A 26,106-nucleotide genomic window follows, 5' to 3' on the forward strand; every position below is an offset into this window, starting at 1 on the left:
GTGTCCTTTTTAAAATTCAGTGCTCATTTCATTTAATTTCTTCTTTTTTTTTCTTCCAGGGAACAATGCATTTAAAATTATGCATAGTTTTTACTTGGTATTTAGCAACACATTTGAGACACGTCACTGCATTTCATGCAATTCATATCCCAATAGGTATCTCGCTCTCCATCAAACCTCATTCAGAGCCAGGTGCTTAAATGTTAAAATACATAAAAGATACACAGTACGACATTCAGAACATGGATTATCTCGGTTACCCAAACTTCAAAGCTTAAAAAGAATGAATGTGTTTTTACACAAACATATTAAAGTATACAACTCGTATTCCAACAAAATTCAAAAAAGGTACTTAAAAAAAATGCTTTACAATTGGGCCCAAAGCGCCCCAGTGCAACATGAAAAAGAAACCGCTTCAGAAATCCTTCGCACCACTTTTCAGTCAATCTCCACGACATGGTTGTGTGTCTGGACTTTGCCTCAACTGAGAGGCGACTCCTAAGGACATACTTGGTAAATTGCAGACCTCCCACTTGGAGTCATGTCAATGTGTTGGCTCATGTCTTTATCAACATCATCAACATTCTCCGTCTGTCATTGCTACAGTATTTATCACAGACTAGTGAGCTGCTTGAAGTTCCTTTGACGTCTACATTTAGCTGCTAACAAAATCATCTAGCACTCAAGATATCACATGTATGGGAGCTCATGTTTAAGATTGCGAACAGAAGTGAGAAAATATTTAAAAAAAAAAGAAGGCCTATGACAATATTGTTAAAGAACACAGGAGAAACTATGATAAGATAATCCCTTATTTTGTGAATAACTGTTAGTAAAACTGAGCCAAACAGAGGCATCTTACGAAAAAGTGGAGTGGAAAGAAAGACAAAGCTTATTTCTACATTGGCTTAAATCATGAACCGGGCTCAAACAGCCCTGCAGTGAAGGCTAACAGTAACGACACTGGCCCTTCACCGTTTGATAACAGCTACACTATGCATCACACACCGCTGCGACAGCACTTTAATAATAGTTTACATCGTGGCCGTCCCCGGCCGTCTCCTATGACTCCACTGTGCAGACTTTTCTTGTTTCTCAGTTCTCTGAAGCACAAACAACTAAAGAACATTGCATCTGAACACAAAAAAATTACAATAGAAAAATGATTTTGACACTTTAGTTACCACCATATACGGTTATTCACACATTTCAACTTTTGAAATCAGTCAGCTATCAAAAGTATAAAGGGGTTTGGGAAGAGTGCTTTCACTTTACTAATGTAGATAAAAAACACTACCAAAGAAAGAGAGAGTGTAAGAGAGTGAGCCTCTGGGCTTGTGGTTTTCTCTGTAAATCGAGCGTCATTAAGGCATTATCTATCCAGTATTGCTAAAAGAACAACTAGTTGGTGAACATGAAAGGAATATCTATCTATGAAAGTAACATAAAAACCTGCCACTTCAGGAGGAGGAGTGCAAAATACTCACATAAATCAAAAACCTGTCAGTCCCTAGTGGCCTATTAAGTACCGCGCGTCCTTTATAAATGTTCTGTGTCGAAGGCTAATTTGCTCTGTTAGCTACTAACATGCAAAGTGCACACTTGTTTAGGAAAAAAACAATGCTTTTCTTACTTACAGTTTCCAAATGTTTGGTTTTGTCTGTTTAATCTCGATAGCAACTGGAAGGATATAAAAGTCTTTAGAAAACTCTCGTGGTGGTTTGGAATAAAATCTGGCGCTAAACGTTCACGTTTGATGCCCTTCTCTAGTGGGCAACGGCGCCATTTTGGACACCTGGCTTCTGTGCCATTTGTACATTTACATGAGTTAATACCTAAGAGATAAAATCAAGATTTTTGGTGGGCATTTATATCCAGTGAAGGCTATTGCGGTAATGAGTCAGCACAAAATGTCACCAAAGGAAAATAGGTGGCAGAAAGATCTGAGGTAATAACTAGCTTAACGTTGAAATGCCACTAACCACACATCGGAAATGACAGTATATTTTTTTCTTTACATAATAAGTGCGTGTGAGAGGCCGCAACATATAGAATATCTGGATGGACGTTGGGTGAGGGGGAACACAAAGGGAAGACAAAATATCAAGGAAGACAGTTGAGGTTGCAAAGAAGTGGCAGACGTCTGTGATTCTCACTGACTGAAGGGAAACTCGGGTTCAAGCGGAAATCATCAACGGTCAGTGCTTGAGAAGTGCGAGCGGAGACGCTCTGACCTTTTGAGTTCACACTTCAACCCAAAAAGCCTACGCAGCACCTGCAGGGATGAGCAGGAATTCTGGCTCTGCCATCATAAGCAGCCCCATTGGTCTAGCTAACAAATTAGTGCAATTTAAGAAGAGACCACTGTATTCATGCTCTCTGAAAGCTGCCTACGCAAAAACCTAGGAGAAGAACCTCTGATATAATAAAAGAATTTCAAAACACGAAAACCTTCATCTTGACGTTTAAGTCCATCCTGTTATACATTCATAAAAGAGGGTGTGAGATACAGATGACCGAGAAGGAAAGACGTTCAAAGAGCATGGAAGTTGACCTCAGTTCTTCAAGGAGGGCTGCGATGCCCCATATCTTCATTTCAACTGCTCCTGCGTAATCAAGAAACGTCACCCGTTCTTGTCTCCGCCCTTCTCTCCTGCCGCCTGAAAGCACAATTTACACAATGGTTCTTCAATTTCTAAAAAGGGGAAACCTGTAACATATGCAACCGTTGTGAGAAATCCTGCAGTATTGCTCTCACCCCGGGCTTGTGGTGAGCGGCGTCCTGCAGGCCAAAGAGGCTGCCTCCCTGGCCGCCCTGCAGGGGTGAGGCTGTGGCTGAGGACAGCAGGCTGGGGGACTGGGCGATCAGGGGGGAGTTTGGGCTGGAGGCGAGTGCTCCGGTCAGCGTGAGGCGCTGCAGCTCCCTCTGTCTCTGCAGCATCTGGCACACCATCACCTGCTGCTCCTGGAGGAGGGGGAGAAAACGGAGACCCTTAGGACACCTGTCAACTGGGAAAAGGTTTTACATTTGAGTAAGTTGCCATGTTTGCGCTGCAAACTAACGTTAAATCTGTATGCTTAAGTCATCTCAGGGTTTCCCCCAGGGTATTGCAAGCCTGGTGGCCCACCGGGCCTAAGTTGCCCCCCACTGGGCCTAAGGGGAATTAAGTTTTTTTAAAGTTACAGTGGGGCGGCTCGACTGGAAACTTAGACGTAGTCATATTTTCAAATCTCATAGTCTTATGTAGGGCCCTATGGAATCTTATGGCTTATTTAAATTCTCAATTTCGTCCATGATTCTGTTATCACAGAAACTATGTGGCTCTACATTAATGCTGCCATCAGTCTGGGACACTTGCCACCCGGCTAAACAACCTTTACTGGGGGAAACACTGAATCTTAATTACTAAAATGAAAGATTAAGACTTTACTTTCACTATCCCGCAAGAGGAAATTCCATTTTTCTCTCTCTGTTGTTAGTTATTACATACGTTACACACAGGCCCAAAATAAATATAAACAAAATAATATAAATAAATAAAAAGCAACCTCTCAGTTGTTTCTTCTCCTCGACATTAACATGTTTGTGAGAGCCCTACAATAACAAAGCTCTGCTCTGAAAGCATCTTTCCTTGGGTCATCCATGTCGTCCCCTTCTCACTCTGCATTTACCAGATGTCCACTGTTTCTGATTGGTTCCAAACTCTGCATTTTACTAGTTTGCAAGTCAAATAGGAGCACTCATGGTGGCTGGTTTCCTGTTGTTGAAAAGGAGTCACACAGTGACTCATAACCCCAGCCAGTTAGTCACAAGCTGCTGCAGACTGTTATAGTTCAAATTCTTGGAAAATAGGCTTATTCGCTTTCTTGCCAAGCGTTAGATGAGTTTGTATGTTAAATTTGAAGCTAGAGCTAGCACACCGTTAGCTTAGCTTAGCATATTGACTGAAAAGAGGGGGAAACAGCTAGCCTGGCTCTGTCAGAAGAGGAACAAAATCTGCCTATTGCCATTTTGTTTTCCAAAGTAGTATGTAAATTAAAAGTATGGTCACAGAGAAAATTCTACATAGCCAATGTATCAAAAGGAAAAAAAAAATCTTGGAGATCCTATGAGAAAATGTACATTGTGAAATATATAAAAGTGTGAAAAAGTGTGTGTCATTACAGGAGTGAAGTTCTGTGAGGTGAGGAACTGCTGGAGCTGCTGCTGCTGCTGCTCGAGAAGAAGCTGCTTTTGCTGCTCTGACAGGAGAGAAGACCTGAAACACAAGCCACGACACAGGGCCACGTTACACACCAGACTGTGCACCAACGCGCCAAACAATTATAGTCTTAGCCCTGGTTCAAGTAGCACCCGTCAGCTGCCTGACATAAGGTCAACGCCCTTTAAGCAAAACAACAATTCATTTCAGAGTGGATATCTTTCTTCAGCTGATTTAAAGACAGAAGTGGGTACGTACGGGCTCACACTCTTGGGAAGCTGAAAGCCCTGTGCCAGCGCCTGGGGGTTAAGCGGTGGAGGCTGGGGGCGCAAAGCGGGGAGTGTGGGATGAGGGGCGTTCTGCACAGGAGACTGGATCACACCGTTCAGACTGCCCAGCACGCCGTTCATGCTCAGCTGAGGACTTCCTGCCAGGGACGACATGAGCCCGCTCACCACGGGCAGAGAGGAGCTGGCAGCCTGACCGAGGGTCCCCAAGCCGTCGGCCAAACCTCGACCCAGGCCGTTCAGCAGGGGCTGGCCGAAGGAGGCGGGGCTCTGCTGAGGAGGAGGAGTACTCTGGAAGGAGAGGGAGGAGCTACTGCGGGACGGACTACCAGAGTGGAGCTCCTGGGACCAAGACATGGAAAATCATTGTAGCGGTTCAGCCCGCAGCTTGCTTTTGATGTGCATTCAGTGCCTTTGCACCTCCGTTTACAGTGAAATAAAAAACAGGCACAAAAAGCAGTCAGTGTAAACGTGTTCAAATGATGGTACCGGACATCTATTATCATTATCGTCACTGTATTGAGGGTTTAACCCACACATTTCTTGTTACAAAGAGGTTTAAAATGCAGAAGTGTACTTGTTTGACCCATGTGTGTGTGGTGTGTTCAAGGTAAGAAAGAATCTACAGGATCTCACCTCAGACGAGGTAACAAAGGAGGTGTCATTCAGGAAGCAGCCTTTGGATAGGGGACTCTTATTGGTGCTCAGGGGGTCTAAGGAAAAGAGAGGCACAAAGACAGGGTGAAAACTACAAAAATAAAGGTTTACACTAACCATCATGTTTTTAAATATTGTGTGTGGTTATTGTCAAAATGACCTGCAGCCTCTACACATGTCTAATTTTGTGTTGCCAGGCCTCAGTTAATGGTAAATCTGCCCAATTCATTTATGGCACTGAGGGATATTGCTTTACTTAACAAAACCAGAAGAGAGGCGCTGATTCCCAGCGCAGACAGACAAGCAGTCAGTACCACTTTGGGTTTACAGTACGTTGTTTGTCAGTGGAAAGAAAAGAGGTAAGGAACAGTACAGTTGATGTGAGACAGTTGTGAGTGAGGGGGAGGAAAGACAAATGCAGATGAAAAGTAGATGTGGCGCGTACTACATGGCGTCCTAGTAATAGTGTGTCCTAAGGTTTGGATATGAACGTGGGCAGAGGAGATGAGGAATCAGACCTTGGATGGACGACAGGAAGTTGATCTGGGCAGACGTGTGCATGGAGCCATGGGCCGAGTGAATGTGTTGAGGGAAAGACACGGCCAGCTCCGTGTTGAGCAGCTGCAGCCGCTCCTTCTTGGCCGTCAGGCTGAGGATCTGGTCCTGGAGGCGCTGGTTCTCCTGCTGCAGGGAGTGGAGCGACTGGAGCATCTCCACAACTACAAGAGGCAGGGGAGGATAGACAGACACGTATTTATGTCCCCACAGCGGCACATTACCAAATATACACCTCCGAGGTCAAAGTAATGGGTCATTCACATAAAATATGAAAAAAATAAAGGAACATTTGGAAAATATAAGGAAATAGTGTTGAACTTGTATAATATGAAGATATAGCCAACAAGGTGACGTTTTATAATTTCATCATGTACTGAGATATGCAATCAGTTTAAGCAGAGGCTAGGCATGAACACATTGGAACTATTTCTTTTCTGTAAAACAGTTAACAGTTCTACAATGATGTCAGCATCGGTCCTAATTTAAAGTGTGTTGTTAAAGTCAATGCACAGAAAACCCACACTGATTTATAATATTCCCATTAATTAACTGTATGTTATCAGGATAAAATAATGATGGTTAACCAATCTAATGCACAGGGAAACATCGATCCCAAAGGCAGACACGGTGAGCTGCTGCTCTAAACTTTTATTTAGTCCACTTTAAAAAAAAGTAGCAGAGTTGAAAGAAAAACATGCATTTTTATCCTTTACTTTCCCACAGTGCAATGCTTTGCGTTGGATAGATGTGAAAATTACAGTTATGCGACACAGTCACAGTCAGTCATGACGCAAATGATGATGATTCAGTAAGTGTCTGAAATCTTAATTAACTGCTCACTAGAAAAGGAATAGTGTTTATTGTGGAGGCAATAGTCCGAAGCTGTCCCACCCTAACAGGTGGATAAAGATAGCACACCCACACAGCCCTATTCTATGTTAGGGGTGTAATCACAAAGAATACGGGAAAAGACCTATACGGGTGGACCACGGGTATATTAGGGCTTTAAAGGTTGGCAGCTTCAACACCATACCATTATTACACACTTACAGTTGTTGCTACTGGAGTTGTTTAAAATACAGTTTGAGAAAGTCCTTCATGTTAAACCTGCCCTCAATCAAATATTCCCTGAACAAACATTTATATATAAAAAATGATCAAAGATTTGACTTCACTCTGGAATAAAGTGCCGACATGTACTGGTGATCTCTGGACTTGCTTTTATATCTAGGGTTACTTTACAGCAGTGCCATGGGGTCTGAACCAGGAATTCAACCCCCTACTCTAAATGCTTTCCAATTGATTTTCTACGGAGCTGTCGGTGCAGCGTGCCCTGCATCGCAGACTGGGAGAACAAACACACTTCTCTCTCATTTCTACAGAGTGGAACAGCAGTTGAAACATGTACATAGTTAAGAGAAGGATCCAAAAGGTAAGAGGTAACAATGGGTAAGACAGAAAGCCAATGGTAGAAATGGGAGACAGAACAAGAAAACTGAAAGAAGTACGAGTCAAAATGAAAACAATGTGACAGCTCTGGGTGGGGGAAGAAAAAGGAGCGAAAAATAGAAAAGAAAGCAATTGTCAGCTGATGATGTCCCCAGAGAAAGAGGGAGACAGAGCAAGAGGCAGCGAGCTACCTGGTTCAGGAGAGAGCACTACAGAAATGAGATGTAGAGAAGGAACATGAGAAACAAAGCTTTTAGAGAGCTGCTTTAAGTATTGTTGCAGCATGCTATCACTTGCTGTGCTATTTTCTGTCCCTAACAGCATCCACAGGCACACTCATCATCTCTAAATAGTACCAGGCCATGCTCTCACAGAGACAACTGCACAGTGAGTGCAGGGAAACAGAATCATGTGCAGATTACAAATGTATTTGTTTTAACCGTGTATTGCAGTGGTTCCCAACCCCTTTTGTAGGGCTGGGTATCGTTCAAAAATGTTTCAATACCGGTTCCTAAACGATACTTTTTTAAAATACCAATTTTATAAAACAAACAGAAATTACAACATTACGGCACAATTCTTTTAATGTATTTTTCAGCTCATACTACGTGAGCCCCGTCTCTGTGTAATGTAGAGTTTTCCCTGTCTGCCTCTACGATGCGTAACGCTAAACAGCCAATCACAAACATTATTAGATCTTGGTAGAAGCATGCTGCGTGCTGATTGGCTCACTGACGCTGCTGAGATTTACTCCTTAGGTATTGAAATTGGGTATTGAATGACGAGGCATTTTTCGATACTTGATACTTCAGAGGCAATTCGGTTGGTGCATAAAAAGTAGAGCCCGACCGATATATCGGCGGGCCGATATTAGGCATTTTCCAAACTATCGGTATCAGCATTTATAATGGCCGATAAATGAATATATATATATATATATATATATATATATTTTTTTTTGAATATTCATTTATTAGAATCATTTATAATGACAAATAAATGACTCTGATGAATGAATATTTAAAAAATAAAATAAAAGCGGACGAAACCCCCTTCAACCATGTTCTGAGTGTTGGCGTTGTATAGTTTGTCCACCAGAGGGCTCTCTACAACCTCCCTGTTGGCAACGCTCTTTGATTTTTTTTTTTGTTATTGTGTTTTTGTTCAAAGGACTTTAAGTTTCATATCTTAAGTTTATATTTTTATACATTTTATGTATCAGAACTTTAATATATTTTGATGTTCCTCTTGTTCTGTTGTGACAATAACACGAACGAGTTTATTTTTAAACTGCATCATCATATTATTTTAGTGAGGACTCATAAATAACTACAAATAACTAATGTTAGGGAAATCTGTTTATGTTTTGTTACGCGTTTCTGGATTTAAAAAAAAAAATATATATATATCGGCCGATATAACGGATTTTTAAATCACTAAATATTTGCATCGATATCGGCCTTAAAAAGAAAGAAAATCATCTTGTGACCCTCAGGTTTTTTTTTTGGAACCGCTGGTGTATGTCTTTTTAGTCCAGGTTTACTCACTGTTGACTCCCATCTCTCCGTTGCCATGTTTCTCCAACAGCAGCTCAATGTGGGAACTGGCTGCAGGGACGTTCTCAGGACGGACTCGGACTCCTACACCCAACCCGTCCCTCTGGTCAAATAGAAGAGGAAGACAGCTCATAGGAGACCTGGGGGTGGAGGAGGAGAAAAAAACAACAAGGAGTCAGAGAGAAATAAGAAGTCATCGCTGCAGCCAGGCTGGGAAACTACCAACAACACCCTGTGGCTGCGGTTAGTATTTCTATGGTTTTACTACTTGCTCATTCATTTTCAGCAGGGGTGTAAAATCATGTAGCGTCCAAGACATTAAAAATACCAATAAAGGCTTGTGAGATGGCTAGGGTGGTGGCATTTGAAAAAAATGTTTCCAGATTGGATGTCTATACTAGAAAATGGGGAAAGTACCTGAGCTTTCTGGAGGGCTCCTAAGAAGCTTTGTGCTGGGGCGAGACGTGTATGATGGGCTTATGGTGTTGTCATTTATACACATGTTTACACGGTTTATGGTTTTATCATCTATTTTGTTGAATTGTCCTGAATATTGTAGTTACTGTGTCATCTTTCCTTGATTTTTGTCTGGGTGGGTGGTGATGACGCAGTGGATGTGTTCATGTTGCGAATTAAAATTTTGCATGTTGTTTAAAAAATAAAAATTGTTAATCACAACAACAACAAAAAATCAATAAAGATGAAATGAGACATACTGTGAAGAAAGACTCTCTCTCGGCGAGTTCCCCTGACACGGGAAGCGACAGTCGTCCAGGTCGGACTCTGAGAACGGGGACAAAGAGTCGTCAACTTTACTTGTTCTTCTTGTGGTAAAATATGAAGAGATTAAAGCAACATGTATCAGAGGAGGCTTTCTTAGCTAGCTTCAGTTTCTCAACAAATGTAAATAAAAAGCTATTGATGGCTGAACTCTGTGTGGCTCTCACCTGGCAGTGAGGTCTGGGCTTGGGTCAGGCCCAGTGGCGGGGCTGTGGAGAGAGCGCTGGCGAACGGCGTGGAGGTCAGGCTGTAGGAGGTGCTGGAACCGTGATGGACCTACGAGACAGTCAACATCAACATCTGGCTGACAAAGAAACCTGAAAAGGACGTTAGTTAGGAAATGCCTTCTCTTATTGTACGACTGAGACACTTGTCTACTGGTGAAATAAGTAAAGGTCAAACACGTACAAAAGGTGCACAAAGGAGTTCATTTCAAAGCAGAATGTGAGAGATTTAAAATTTGCTCAAAGTAACGCTGGCTTGTAACATGAATAAACATCATTCAATATTATTCATTGAAATTCTCAGTAGATGTTGACAATGTTATCAAAGAAGTGCATTTTGCTAACAAAATCATTTAATTATATAACAAGCGATGCAACTACTATTATAGCCATTCTTTATCAATAAGTCAATAGATTTTTCAATTCATCATTAAATCCATAAAATGTTAGAAAATAGTAATAAATGCCAATTCAAAAAAAAAAAAAAAAATACTCAATTATCAGAATTGTTGTTTAACCCTTGTGTTGTCTTTGGGTCAAATTTGACCCGTTTTTCAAAATGTCTATATCAGAAATCTGGGTTTCCTTTTAACTACCTAATTTTAATTACCCAAAAATAACATAGATGATTCCATACAATGCGTACAATAAAAGATAGGATCTCTACTTTCATTAACTTTTGGGTGTTTTGCAAAAAGAAATTGCATTTAAAAAAAATAAAATGTTTCTAAACAAGACTAAACGTTGACATTTACCCTTCTGTAATTATCCTTCCTTTAATATGAGTCTAAATAATTCATAATTTCTGCTTTTTTAACTCAAGAATTAGGTATAATTTCCCATAAATTAGGTTGTTCATTGACCGTGAATTCCAAAAATGTAGTAAATGTAAAACTGGTAGTAAGTGTGTGTTAGTGGTGTTCATACATGGTAGTGAAAAAAAGCGTTAAACGTAAAAAAAAAAGAGCCAAAAGGATTGAAAAAAGAGCCAAAAGTGTTGATAAAAGAGACGAAAACGTCAGAAAAAAGTGTTGATTTTCAGGACGACAAGTACACGGTCCAATGGAAGACAACACAAGGGTTAACTGTCGTTTCATGTAATCATGTAGGGCTGCAACTAACAATTATGTCCATTATTGATTAATCTGCTGAATATTCATCGATTAATTGCTTTGTCTATAGAAATTAATTCTTAAGAATAAAATAACAAATGAAGAAAGTCAGAAAACTGCAACAAAATGCCCATCATAATTTCCCTAGAGCCGTAGGAGATGTCTTCATATTGCTTTATTAATCCGGCTCACAGCCCAAACCCTGAAGATGTTTGGTTTACTGTCACAGATGACACACAAAAGCAGTAAATCATCATAACTGATAAGCTGGAAGCTAAACATGTTTGGCATCTATGCTTGCAAAATAACACAGGATTATTATTGTCAAAATAGTGGCCGATTAGTTTCCTGTCGATCAACTAATTAATTACTCGACTAATGGATTCAGCTCTATAATCATGTAATGTTGGTTAAAATAAAAAAAAAGTAGTCCAGACACAGGGATGAATAATAACAGACCCAGCAGCTCAGCAGCGGCACTGCTAAGAGTACAGAGCACCTCACCCTGAGAGCCTTCAGGCTGACTGATCTCTCTCTGACATACCTGCGTGTTTGAGACAGCGCTGGCTGGCGGAAGGGAGAGTGAGGAGACGTGGGATGTAAGGAGTCCTGAGGAGAGAGGGGTGCTACACATGCCCCCTCCCAGCGACAAGGAGGTGCTACACAACCCTCCACGCAGGGAGAGAGGGGTGCTGCAGATACCCCCGCCCAGTGTAAGAGGGTCCTTGAGACCGGAGTAAATACCTGAGGGGTCGCAAAGATAAAGTTAGGTAAAAAAATATTTCATTTCTAGTTTCGTCTCAAAAGTTGTAAGACCCCCAAAAGACAACAACACATGGCAGGCGAGCAGTCGTGTACACAAGAGAATCTGTAAGTAGGGCAGGAAATCTAGCACTCAGAGACGTGCAGCACACACACAAACCACTATCTAGAACAATCTAGTCTGAATTTTAAAACCCTGTGTATGAAAAACCGTGCCAAGAGCATTAGTATCTATTATATTATAATTCACTCTGAGGTTCTCGTATACAGATAAGCTGCTACTGTGGTGCTGACATAGCTCATGTGTAATGGAAACTTAAGAATCAAGCTGCAAATCTTCACACACATACACACACACACACACACACACACACACACACACACACACACACACACACACACACACACAGGAAGCTAGAGGGCTACCATACCCACCCACTCACTGAGACTCACCAGCGCTGAGCAGAGAGTTGCCACGGCTCGTGGAAAAACTGCCTGCGGAGGAAGAGAAAGAAGAGGAAGAAGAGATGGGGGCGGGAGGCAGCGTGGATGGGAAGGCGGGATGAGGGATGGAGGATGGGCTCGGGTAGAGTGAGGAGGTTAAGGCTGGAGGAGGCGGCACGGCGTAGTGGTGGTGGTGGTGATGCTCCTCCTCCCTCCTGTCTCGGTTCTTGCTGCCTCGCGGCCGCCCTGGACCATGGCTGCTCTTCTTGTTGCCGCGGTGTCTCCTCTCTCGGGGCAGCGGTGGAGGCGTGGCTTTGTCCTCCGGGGCCGCCTCCTCCAGGATGGGCGGCGTGCTCAGTTGAGACGGCTTACAGAGAGACTTGGAAGGCTTGTAGTCCCCAGAGGAGGAGATCTTCCGGATCTTGCTGCTGCTGCCCAGCCCCGACGAAGAGGTGATGCGCATGATGGAGCCAAAGGTGGAAATAGTGACCTTGTTCTCGAAAGGGCTGGAGTTGCCTTCGGACCTGTCGTGCCCCTGTGAGCCTGCCAGTGGGCCATCAGCAGGAGTCAAAGCCGGTGGCTTGTGGTATTTACTGTCCTCCTCCTCCTCTTCCTCCTCATCTTTATCCTCCTCCTTTTCATCATCTTCCTCCTCCTGGACCGCTGGCCTCCTGTGACGCTCCTTACGCTCCTCGCCGCTGTGCTCGTCACCCCCTTGGTCGTGGTCACGCTCCAGGCGGGAGGATGATGAGAACTGATGGAAATCCTGAGTGGAAGTCAGAGAGCCACCTCCAAGAGAAACACAAAGTTGTAGTTAGGGATGTCCTGATGGGATCGCAAAGTACTGGATCGGAGCCGATATGGGCATTTTTTTAACTGACCGGGGATCGGCAGTCGCCCCAATCACCTTACTCCGCTCATTTACGTCAGTAAATCCTGCACCATTTTAGGTCTATTTTTTTATGTGAGTTTTACAAAAATGCTAGCTACACAAAGTTAAATGTATTAAGCTAAAGACATCTTTTAGTTACTCTGTTCACTGAGTTATTTTGGTAAACAAAAAAAACCAGCTCTATAATCTAGGGAAATACAAGTATCAGATCGGGACTCGGTATCGCCAGATATTCTATATATTTTTTAGATCGGGATCGGGGCCAAAAAAGCTGATTGGGACATCCCTTGTTGTAGTCAAACTCAAATAAGCTCACTGCAATTAACAGTTTTCACTCTGTCTCCTGTTTGATTCCTCACATGGTGCCTACCTGTGTTGAAAGGACTGGAAGAACAGGAGGAGGAGGAGCAGCTCTTGCCAGTGCTTCCCGTCTTCTTGCTGCGATGACCATGACTGTGTGAGCTCAGCTTCTTGGACTTTCCCTCACTGTCCTTGCTGCTGTGGTGACTCGAGGAGATCTGTACCAAAACACACAGGTCATGACATGATTAGTTCAACTACTTGTCAAAGTGTCCAGCATGTGACGACTCATCCTGGCGTTTTTCATACCTTTTCTACTATACTGCTGGGCATCACTGAAGAGCCCAGGCTGTCAGAGGACTTCTTGTGGCGCTCCTTTTGCCGAATCTTGTCCTTATGACTCTGAACAGACAGGAATACACAGGGCTCATGTATGTTAGGAGTCAAACCAGGTCCTACAATTCCTATTTTCTTTAACTAACTGTTCATTTGTTATACTGAAGTTGCATTGATGACACTGTATGACATTCTATAACTGCTCTTTAATGTTTCATTTCTTATACTGCACTGTAACTTTTATTCGCGTATTTTATCTCTCAGTTCTTTAATTTCTTATACTGCACTGTCAATTTTATTCTTGTCTTTATCTAGTGGTATTTTTGAACAGATAACGGACATATTTCTGAGAATTTCTCCAACGCAGGTGTGACATAGATTATTACCTCTCAAAAAACACGGGTGTGACAATAGATTATCCATACAAGGACCACGTCTGTGAACTGGTCAGACTTAGTCTGTGAACTAGGTCGATAAGAAAGACAACATCTGTGAACTTGTCAGATATTTCTGTGAACTTATCAAGAGACAGACTGTGAACTGTCCCGGATTTAGCAAGGTTTACCGAGATTAAATTAAGCTTTGTAGCGACGGCTACATCCTAGTGAAAAGTAGAACTACTGCAATCTTGTAATGGGTAACGAAAACACCAAGCAACCGGAGCCAAAAGGACCTGTGTTCGGAGAAGTTTTTTTTTTTTTTTTAAATAATTTTTACCTACTCTTTTTTTAATCGTTTTCTAACTGCTCTTTAATGTTTTACGTAAAGCACTTTGAATTGCCCTGTTGCTGAAATGTGCTATACAAATAAAGCTGCCTTGCCTTGCCTACAAGGCACACACTAAGCACTCATACAGTGTATACACGCATAGACACAAACAGGCAGGCATGCACACACACAATTACTAGAGCTCAATTTGTTTTATACTAGTGCCAATATGATGCCATTTTGACTTAGCTCTCAAATGTTAAGGCCCAAACGCAATGAAAGCGTCTATATATATATATGTATATGTATATACATATATATATATATATATATTTATTACATTGAAATGAGAGCAGAGGATGTTAATGATCGTGTGAATCATGCTCATAATTCATTGCGCCGAGTGCAAAATGTCACGGCAGCTGAGTGTGTGAACGTTTTGTTTTTAAAAGCCCAATAGGCTAATAATTGTGATGGCGTTTATAAATGAGTTGAAATAATGAGCGATTAATGCAGGTGGGGGATGAAGAACAAGCACTATAACTACATATTTATTTATTTTTAGTGACCTGCGCTGTCCCTGCAAAAACCAAAAAGAAACAATCATCTATTTCAGGATGAAAAGTGACTGCAGGGTTGACAGAGGTTTTACAACCCTATCCGCCAAGGGAGACCGTCTAATGCCCCCACTGATCGGGGTATCTGTAACATACAAACCCTTTGCCTAAATTTTCTAAAATACGGCTGGTTCTGTGATGTTGGCGCTTCAAATCTGATGCCAGCACGCGCGTCAATTATCGCTTTCAGTTGTGTTTGGGCCTTGAATGCTGTTTTCACACAAGCAGACAAACAAGAACTTTACCTCAGTAAAATGGTTGAAAGTTGGTACATTGTTTTATTTAATTGAGAAGCTTTCTGATCACGAAATATGTAAACATGACTACAAATCTGACCAGATAGCCAATGTCAACCTTTGGTACGTAACACTTCACCCGGCCCTTACCTTCCTCGGTCTGTGGTGGTGATGTTTGTCTTGCAGTGGAGAGCTTGAGCGCCCCCTGGCATGACTGAAGGAGCTACTTGTATTTTCACTGGACCGCAACTTCTTCTGCTGTAAAAAACAAAGAAAAAAGCGAGCATTGTCTCAAGACCAAATAAAAACATAAAAGCTGTGGGGCATTTTATTTGCAAAAAAAAATGCCTAAAGGTGCAATCAAAACCATAACCAAAGCTCATTTTCACGATGTGCGCCTTTAGATAGGCAGGAGCATTTGAGCTTATTGTGTTGGTGCTTGATTAAGACAGCCCTTTGCGACTTCTGGATCACTCATTGACTGCTATTTCCCTAACCGAGCCGAACAGAGCTTCGTAGGTGGGATCAAGCATGGAGGAAATCGACGCAGCTATACAGCCTATTTTATGTAAAATTAAAGAAACAACAACTTCGACTGACACAACAAACTTAAATTGAAATGGTCCTAGCAACCATTACCGTAGCTTCTGTGACGAATGAAAATGACGTTGACAGGACGGATACGTCAGTCACAAGACTGAGCCAGACTGAATAAAGTGAAAACAAGGTGCCGACTCAGTTTGATTATGAGGGTACTGATATTCAAAGGTACAAATACTTTATACTTTTGAGGAGGTGGCAATAAAAGGTTTAGCCGTTACGCTTACTGTTCATTGGCAGAGTTTACACTTCACAGTGTATTTAAGGGAGAATTCTGGGTTATCGCTGATGTTCGTAGCTGCTACCATATTCATCAACTCTTTCATTTTGTGATGCTTTGTGCAAGGATATTGGTTTGCAGCCTCGAGACTGTCGTCCATCTTACCATTTTGTTGTAGTGGTGCTTGCAGTAGCCACAATATTTTACGTTGTCAGCTTCTGGGCCTTCCTCCTCACACAGCAGACCTGCCATCTGAGCACTGAACACAGGGTGTCACAGGGTCAGTTGGGGGGGAGGAAACAGCAGAGCGTACACACGCGCACTCACACACACAACACACAACACACACACACACACACACACACCTGACAACAACACCTGGATGTCGCCCCAGTCACCTGACAGCTTTGTCATTGATTCAAGATAGTTTGGGTCAAATATCAAATGTCTGCACACACAAATCTGTGCGGTACAATCTTCCATGGTTTAATTTTAGGCTTGAGTTGTCAATTTCTGCATTGTGATGGGAATCAGTTGCAGCTTACACAAAATTAGTAGTGCAGACACAGTGAAACAAATATAGCTATGGGAAACGCATATGAGCATTTTGAGGCAAATTGTGGACTGCAACAGGCCGTTCTTTCTGCTGACTGGCAGCTGTTTCACAACTAATTGCATCAGTCAACAAGTGAAATCAATCATGTGTCTCAAACATCAGGTTACGTCTTGAGCCTTAAAAAACATACATAACATAAAAAATGTCACCTCTTGGTTATGGCCCACTGTCCTGCTGGGAGTATTTTGTAGTAATAATTTTAAATACAGCTCATTTGTCAATTGTACGTTCATAAGTCAATGTTACTGATAACAATCCATTTCTGAAAGTATTCCTGCAAGATCTTTTTCACAACAATCAAGATCTTAATTTTCACACTCACTCACTCACTCACTCACTCACACACTCACACACACACACACACACACAAAGACTTACCAGGTGACATGGAAAGCTTGTCTGCAGCCCTGTCTGTTGCAGGTCATGCAGGCGCCGCAGGCAGCCTTGCTCTCCCTCCCGTGGTCCTCACAGATATAACAGGTCTGGTGAAGCAGCAAAGATGGAGAACAGAGATATATTAGTTATTAGTGTTATTAACAGGTGCTACGTTGCACTGTAGAAGTTCACACAAAGCCCTTGCTGTTGTAAAAAAAATGCAGATTCATGCGAGTAACGTCTTGAAGCACTAACGTAACCAGGGCAAACTCATACATTCATGTTATTTGGCTATTACAGTGAAGTGCACCATTGTGATTGCAGTGCAGGAGAGTTAAACACTCTTTGATTTAAGCGGAGCCGCAGCTACACTGTAAAAGACAACAGATGGGGTTTTCAAACAGAACGCAGATTGCTCCGTGCTTGCTGCTTTCTACAGCAAAACTGTTGACCAGATGTTTGGGAATGTTGTGAAAAAAGCTGACAATGAGGAGCATGTGTTTTTTCAAAAGACAGCTTTTACTTTGAAATGTTTTTTTTTTGTATCATAATGCTACTTAAATCTAAAATGCATTTCCTTTTCTTGTCACCTACATTCCTTTTCTTGTCACCTACATTCCTTATCCTTTTTATAGAATAGGTGTAGAATGGTCTCATGATATACTGCGGGGCACTTGCATTAAATCCATCATGTGCAGCCAAGATTCTGGAAATAATTGATTTTTAGAGCTCAAGGCTGTAATCCTTGCATCCTGCGGGACAGCAGCATTAGTTAAAGTTTACTTAACTGACATGTAAATGTGCACACATGTCCACAGAATACATCCGCGTACACAAACACATACACACACAGACAAACAAACGCATGCACGCACACACAGAGCTTTTGTACTTGTTGCTCAGCTTTTCCCCAGTGAGCGGGGCTGAGTGGTGGGGGGTAGAAGAGGCCTAGCAACAGGTGCGGGACAAAGGAACAGCAGGCTCTTTACCTTTTTGCTTCAGCCCTCTCCGTTTTGCCTTTTCTCTCTCCTTTCCTCTGTCTTCCTCCACTCATCACATCCTACTCTGCTCGCCTATGTAATGAAAGGCCGGAGACATAGCTACACCAAGCGTGTAAAAGGAAGAGTGGCTTCTCAAGTTTTCCCTGTCCATTGTGACGCCGTCTAGGAATGCAGGCAGCAAAATCTGGATGAATGGCTCTGACGGGGAAAGCTGCATGCAATTTACTGTAGCTGACAGTAATATGAAACCAGGCACTCAAACACTCACGTGTACATTTATATGCAGGCGCACGCGCACCACACACACACACACACACACACACACACACACACACACACACACACACACACACACACACACACACACACACACACACATATACACACACTTCTACTGAGTCCATGAGTCAAATATTGGTTTCTCTGTACTGTGCATTGCTTTAAAAAGGCCTGCTCTGGTGCATGCGGCCGACCACACAGACACCAGAGGAAAGGTAAATGGATAGTTACCAGACAGCAGATGTATGATAAAGCTATAATGGCCTGAAAACTAGTTTGTGGTTAAACGGTTTGCTTTAAAAAGGGGAGGAAAAAAAAAAAACATTAACATTAGCAGAATAATTCAGAAGCTCTTCTGAATGTAAAAGCACGACTGTATATATGATGGATGTGTTCAGTTCTGTTACTCTGCATGTTATCTACTACTTCTGTATTGTGTCAGTCAGTATGCAGCGCGTAACTGTTTCACATGTCAACATGTCAATAACCAGGGTTTATTTATTATACATGGACATGAACAGACTTGAAGAACCTTCCCTGTTGGATATTATCAATTCATGATGCTTTATACTACCTAACTAATGATTCTTGTCATTAAAAGAAAGCCTATAGTTATGTCTGATCAACAGACCATAACCCAAAGAGATTCAAATGTGAATGCTACAAAAACCAGGAAGTGCAGCAAATTCAGGAAGCTGTAACTGAAGAAGCTGCTACAAGAAGTACAAGTTTGGCATTTTGCATATGTAATCGACTTTAAACATATCACTTCAGCACAATTTAGTACATTACGATGTGCATTTTGTGATGAACTGTGGTACGTGTACTTTTTTTGTTGTTCCCTCGACCCGCCTCATCTATTTCTACCTAAGCTGGAAATCTCCCACGTTTCCCAGAATGACTTTTACCAACCTCCAGAGAACAGGCGTGACCTCGACACATTCAGCTCTGGGTTCGCACGGTCACTGTAGGCGGAGAGAGTGATGGCCATGTGGAGCAAAATGTTGGCGTTTTTTTTTTTTCCCGTTATGGGAGAAACAAGAGTTGTGCCGTTTCCCAGATGTCTTGAGTTGAGAATCATTGTTTGCTGAAGCTACTGTTGTTGGTGGAGAAATCACTATGGTTTTTTTTCTTGTATGATTTCTCTGTGGGATTGTTGACACTAATGGAGTGTGTTTTCTAAAACAAAGGCCCCGCTATATTTTTTTGAGGGACTGACACCAAAACTGATGTTTTCAGTTATAGTTCCAATTAAACTTCAAGTGGAGAATTTACAACTGTAAAGCTTTATTGTAATTACTTTGGAGTTAGTTGTGTGAGACCAATGGGACTGCGCACCTCACAGTTTGAATACAAGTGCTAATATAATACCTGAGTTTGAGTACAGCTACCAAAACTATACGTTTTCCAATATCTTACTTCTGCTCTACAAACTAGAAGGGCACTCAGAGAGCACAGACCTCCACCAAGGCATGCCCTATCTCACAATGTTAATGCAGTGGGATTTTTTCGCAGTCTGGAAGTAATTTTTCCAATTATTCCGACACCACATGAATGCGGCACAAACGCCCTATCTCGCGATGTTAACCAAAGTGAACAGTAATTTGTGTATCCGCACCATGATTTGGATCCACTCCAAAATGTAATGGGTTCTTCCTTGGCCCATGCTATACCTTTTCGACCACGTTTCATGAAAATCAGGCCACAAACAAACAAACGGACAAACCAAACAACGACAACACAACCTTCTTGGCGGGGAGTAATAAGATACAGCATTATAATGATTTCCAACTTGTCTTGACACAAATAACTGCACAAGAACACTGCTTAAATAAAATAAAGGGAGAACAGGTACAGCAACTATACTCAGCAAAAAAAGAAACGTCCTGTCACTTTCAACTGATTTTATATGTTAAGCAAACTTAACATATGCAAATATTTGTTAACAGACATGTGACCAATAGAAATGGAATAATGTGTCCCTGAACAAGGGGGGGGGCGGGGGGTATCTGGTGTGGCATTAAGTACTGCAGTGCATCTCCTCTTCATGTACTGCACCAGACTGGCCAGTTCTTGCGGTTGTTGTTGCCATCCTGTACCTGTCCCGTTGTTGTTGCCATCCTGTACCTGTCCCGTTGTTGTTGCCATCCTGTACCTGTCCCGCAGGTGTGATATTCCGATTTACCGATCCTATGCAGGTGTTGTTACACGTGGTCTCCCACTGTGAGGACAATCAGCTGTGCTTCCTGTCTCCCTGTAGCGCGGACATTGCAATGTATTGCCCTGGCCACATCTGCTGTCCTCATGCCTCCTTGCACCATGCCTAAGGCACGTTCACGCAGATTAGCAGGGACCCTGGGCGTCTTTCTTTTGGTGTTTTTCAGAGTCAGTAGAAAGGTCTCTTCACTTTCCTAATTTTCTTATAACTGTGACCTTAATTGCCTGCCGCCTGCAAGCTGTTACTGTCTTTTCGACCGTTCAACAGGTGCATGTTCATTCATTGTTTATGGTTCATTGAACAAGCATGGAAAACACTGTTTAAACCCTTTACAATGAAGATCTCTAAAGTTATTTAGATTTTTTACAAAAGTATCTTTAAAATACAGTGTCCTGAAAAAGGGGCGTTTCTTTTTCTGCTGAGTTTATGAATCTGACCAATTATTTGGTGCAATTCTTGATATGTGACACTTTTCACTTTTTTGACATAATTTAGTTGGAAAGTATTGATGGTTGATACTTAGGTGCCTTGTCATTTCTCTGATAAAGGATGTTTTTATGTGCTGTCTCAGCCACTCAAGGAGGAAAAACTGATGCTTTTCAGATCAGCAGTCATGCCAATACCATTCCCCTACAGAAATACTGAAAATAAACATACTGTGTATCCTTAATTTAGGTTTTGAGACTGAGGACAGCACAGAGATGAAGTCCTGTAGACTAGTTGTTGCCAACCTTTTTGGTCCGAGGTACCCCAACAGCTCTTTCAGATAAACTCACGTAGCCCTTCATTGATACCCAATGTATGTTCCAAATGTATAACACTATTCATTATATAAAAGTGGATATTGTTCATTTTCTTATACACCTGAACTAGGGCTGAACGATTAATCGTTTTCCAAATCGAAATCTCGATTTCAAAGAATGTGATTAGCTGATGGTAGAAGGTGCAATATGTAGATGCTGCTGTTGAACTGAGGCATATCAGAGACTTCAGTTTACAGGAAAGTACTGATATGTTTTTTATTGGAACTTTAGCTTTTGTGATAAATGTTGTGTGTTTGACTGGCCAATGTTCCACGCTTATTAAAAGAAAAACACTTATTGCTGGAAACTCATATCTATGTTCTCATCCTTGCATAAGAATATGGAGTAGTTTTGATGGTGTCTCATGTTATGATGCTCCATGACATGTTTTATCTGTTACACAGTGAATATTAAACTTAAGGTAAATTTTTTTTTTTTAAAGAATCGCAAATCGAATCGTAATCGCAATATCTGGCAGAAAAATCACAATTCGATTTTTTCCTTATATCGTTCAGCCCTAAACTGAACTGTCCATATTAAGATTGGTTTGGGCGCCCCCCAAGCTTACCAGGTAGCTGGTACGGGTACCATTAGGGCTGATTCCTTACTGCACCAAGGTTCGAGTCCGGCCCAGGGCCCTTTGCTGCAGGTCTCCCCCCCCCCTCTCTCCTTTCCTCTCTTGCACTATGTAAATTAAATTCTAAAAAATATGAGGTTGGTTTGTTCAGCATTAATCATACTACTACTAGGCTACTACTACTTGGAGCAGGGCTCGACATTAAGGCTTGTCAAAGACAAGAGGATTTTTTGTAGGGCAAGTGGAAGAGAAATTGACTTGCCCCATTGGACAAGTTAAAACTCAAACTAAATAAAATGCCATGTTACTTCACATTATGTGCCACTCATTACGTCTATGTTACCGATTTCAAACGAATACATTTTTTTCCCCACAATCCGGGCAGCGGACTCAGCAGCAGCAGGTCAGCGGGCCGCTAACGTTAGACCCAGCCCGCTGTTCAGCTCATTCTCTGTAAGCGATGCAGCATGAAAGCACAGCGAGCCAGCCGGTGTTAGTTAGCTAACGTTAGCTTGCTAACTCCGCCTTAACGTTACCCCCTCGCCACATTGTTCACATAAAACGAGCCGAATACAGATGTCTAATTCTGATTCTGATTCACCAGTGGCGATAGCAATGTGCTTTGTGTGGATGAAGCATGAAGTTAATTTGACTCATTTAGCGGCTGGCTCTCTGCCTCGTAACGTTACTACTCCACTGCTCGTTTGTCTGTCAGTTGTTGTAAAAAAATCAGCTTCGCGACTTGCCGAATTAAATATTAGCTAATAATCAACTGTAAAGTAGCTACACCTTTTAAAGGATCCCTTGGTAAATCAGCCTCTGCCGGGTAGAAAGTGAAATTGTATAAAAAAAATTTTTTTAAAAGTTAACACCAACATTTACTGTCAAAATCCATTGTTATGTCTACAAAATGATTTTAGATATGGAATAAGTTCAAGTTCAAGTCACCACTACCTCTGGTCAAAATATTGACTTAGTATCTCAATATATTGACTCAGTATCTCAGAATATAAACTAAGAATCTCAAAGTAATGAGAAAATTTAAAATATTGACTTAGAATCTCAATATATTAACTTCTGCACACCGGCGTGCAAAGTATTACTTTGTATTATGGAGTCTGGAGATCCTTTTTTCTTGTTGAAAGGGAAATCTATTCTTGGGACATGTTTGTTTCTACGGTTTCAACTGAATTTTATTAATGTTCATAGAGTTTGGATGCTTTCAACGGTTTGTTCGAATTCTGCATTAGCAAAACACAAAAAAATGTATAACATGATAAATCTTTACCCGGACAAGTGACTTTTGTGCATGGACAAGTGAAACGTAAATGTACTTGTCCAAAGGACAAGTGCCTCAAAAAGTTTGAGGTTAATGTCAAGCCCTGTGGAGTAGAGTTTAGATTCTCTGCCCGAGCCCGAACCGACCCTCAGGCTGGGCCGGGCCGATATTTTCCGCCGCTATCCTCGGGCCGGGCTTTGTTTGTGTTTTTTTAATCATTACTTTATTAGCCTTAATCGGTGGGGAGAAAGCTCTGCCTCTCCAGCTTCTCCCGTAGCTCTGGGTGTAGGTCCTGCACTGACTTGAGTGCGAGGTAAACTGTGCTACATCGTGTCTCCCCCGTCTGCAGCACTGTTCACGGCCAGCGCGTCAGCATGCAGACCGTGGCGAAGGACAGTATTAATTAGGTGATCGAGACAAGAAAGTCTCCTATATGGTTCCAGGGCTTTGTTACCCACACTATTCGGCTGAGGGAGCTAGGGTCGAGTTTTTTTTTACGTTTCTCATTCGGATCCATTTGCGATCTATTCCATTCTGAATAAACAAACAGCGCAGTTTACATGTTTCGTCCTTGTTGCATTACCTGTATTTATTAAGATAATTCTAAACAGATTTCTGTTGTTAAAACAACTCGGAATTGTAGTTGAGTACGTCAGTTATAACGGCCCACGTATTAAAACATTGTCGGGTTTAAATCGGGCTCATAATTACAGTTAATGTGTCGGGCCGGGCCAGGCTCGGACGCAACGTGCACGGGCTCGGGTAGGGTCGGGCTTGATTTTTTGGGCCCAATCTAAGCTCTACTGTGGAGTGAAGCTGAATGTTTCAACCATTTATCTTAAACTAACTATTTTAACAATTGCTAATCATTTGAACTGTATAGTCCTTACTTTTATTTCAACCATTTATTCATTACTTTTAGCTACCTCCTGTGTAAACTCCTGTGCTAACTAGTTGTTACACACTCTTACACACCTGCATTATGTAGTACTCAGGTGGTACAGTTGACTTAATGTTAATATGTGAATATATTCTTTTAATCAAATCATAATATATATTTTTTTCAAATTAGTTAAATTACTCTACGATCTTTTCACTTACCCCCCTGGCTGGGAATCACTGCTGTAGACTAACAATTGTTCCCTTCACTATGTTTTTACATGTTTCTCTCCGTCGACAGTGTGTGTGTCAGTACCTTGATGTATCTCTCATGTGGGACGTACTGCAGGATGATAGGCTCCATGGTGAGGACGTTGGCAAACTGCACCTCAGGGATGTAGAGCGCACACACAACGTGGGCCCAGCCTGACGGAGAGAAGATCAACGACATGATAAGGTTCCTTGTTTAAGGCAATGGGAGGGGCTGTGTAACTCAGGGAAACAGCAGGAGAGTGAGATGGACAGAGGCCAGGGTGAGATTTACCTCCACTGTCTGTCCTTTTGAGGGCACCATCTTTGTGGGGACATAGCTCACACCTCTGAGGAAGGACAGGAAAGAGCAGAGCTTGTTGTGAGCGTGGCATTAATCATAAACTGGTAAAGCAGGACCGGATGGATGTGTCATGTTGTGTGTTGGAATACTCACCACGCGTGCCGCCCTCTCCTGTGATTCACACTTCCGACAGAACCACGGACCGGTAGGAACCTGGACAATGCCATAACATGCTGGGACACACACACACACACACACACACACACACACACACACACACACACACACACAAACACACACGTTAATGATACTATTTTTGAAACATGGTCGTCAGCATTTTCCAACACAGTAATGTTAAGTGCTGCTGTCATCTTGAACAGATAATATATTTGTAAAAAAGGAAGGCATTTTCAATCCACTTGGAACTTCAATTTAAGACTGAATATGCATTAAATTGACCCGTTGAAGACAACTTTCAACTCAACCTGCTGTGCCAGCTTCTAACTAATCTTTCTTTATTACATGTTATAGCACTTTCGCTGACTTTAGGGAACAAAGTCATCTCTACTTCAACAAATTAACCTGCAGATGAGGGCAGAGTGAAGTCAGCCAGGCATAAATCTACCACAGCCTCCAAGAGTTCAGTCACAGGGCTGATTTCTGCTCAGAAATATGATTCTGTGAGTCAACTGCTACTCTTGTTGTCTTAATAAAGCAACAAAGCAAGTGGACACAAGGTAACATAGTGTCGAAACCGGCGGGCCTCGCCGGGGCTGTTTTGTCGCAAAAACACGCCTCTTGCAGTATATCGTGAATCCAACCGGGCCAGACAACCGAACACACACACACACACACACACACGCGCGCGCGAGCACACACATACAAACGGACCTGAAGTGCCATCAAGGCGCCATCCAGGCTCAGTGTCACTCTGCTTGGCCCTGTGTGTTTAATCATGTGTGCTGATAGGAAACAACAAACAGCACGCCTACCTACCCCTCCCACACACACTCTCAAACACGCACGTAGACAGCGACAGACCTACCTAGAAATCTACCGACCTACCAGCACCTCTGGCCGCCTCCAGCCGCCGGCTCAGCCGCCACAGCTGCCCGGTAATTACACGCTAACAGCGGCTAATGTTACCTTGGTGAACGGCGACGCTGCAGCCGTGTCCATCACAGTAAACCAGAGGGTTCTCAGCCCAGCCTCGCTCGTCTGAACACACGCAGCAACCTCCAACCATTTCCCGCATGCTGCTCCCATAAGAAGAAATGTATTTCCCGTCCCCGGCAACGGCTCAGACCTCGCCCAGGCCTGTCAAGTGGTCGTCCCGCACTTTAACGCCGCACCGGGCATAGTCGTGGGCCGCTTTCGTCGCGCACTTTTAGCGCAGCGGAGAGACGAAATCTCGGCGTGGGGTTTGTGGTGCTGCTGCTACGTTTTTTTCCGTGATGTCCTCCCCGTCCCCATAGAACCGATGCAGTGCGCATGCTCAGACCTGCTCTTGTGGTTCGGAATAAGTCACAGCAAAGGTAGCAAGTTATTTTTTTTTTTTAACACGAAAACCTTTTTCACCGCATGTT

At 42.4% G+C, this 26,106-nt stretch overlaps 1 protein-coding gene across 2 annotated transcripts; it reads right to left on the minus strand.

The window, feature by feature from the left end:
• Positions 1 to 25: 25 nt before the first annotated feature.
• Positions 26 to 26,020, minus strand: LOC116039583 (protein AF-17). Of its 2 annotated transcripts, none has more exons than XM_031284474.2 (20): positions 25,667 to 26,020; positions 24,674 to 24,753; positions 24,512 to 24,566; positions 24,284 to 24,393; positions 16,935 to 17,038; positions 16,106 to 16,199; positions 15,271 to 15,378; positions 13,533 to 13,625; positions 13,294 to 13,441; positions 12,041 to 12,820; positions 11,370 to 11,569; positions 9,657 to 9,765; positions 9,426 to 9,492; positions 8,701 to 8,849; positions 5,665 to 5,865; positions 5,126 to 5,202; positions 4,461 to 4,780; positions 4,166 to 4,259; positions 2,759 to 2,965; positions 26 to 2,660 (listed from the first exon to the last, which is right to left on the minus strand). In XM_031284474.2, exons 1-20 carry the CDS (start codon positions 25,773 to 25,775, stop codon positions 2,625 to 2,627), a joined length of 3,141 nt encoding a protein of 1,046 aa, XP_031140334.1. In that variant the 5' UTR covers positions 25,776 to 26,020; the 3' UTR covers positions 26 to 2,624. The 2 variants fall into 2 exon arrangements, with proteins under 2 accessions (XP_031140334.1, XP_031140333.1); XM_031284473.2 differs by having other exon boundaries at positions 4,461 to 4,831.
• Between the last annotated feature and the right edge of the window lie 86 nt (positions 26,021 to 26,106).

The sequence above is a fragment of the Sander lucioperca genome, chromosome 4, assembly GCF_008315115.2.
Source record: "Sander lucioperca isolate FBNREF2018 chromosome 4, SLUC_FBN_1.2, whole genome shotgun sequence".
In the NCBI taxonomy this organism is placed as follows: domain Eukaryota; kingdom Metazoa; phylum Chordata; class Actinopteri; order Perciformes; family Percidae; genus Sander; species Sander lucioperca.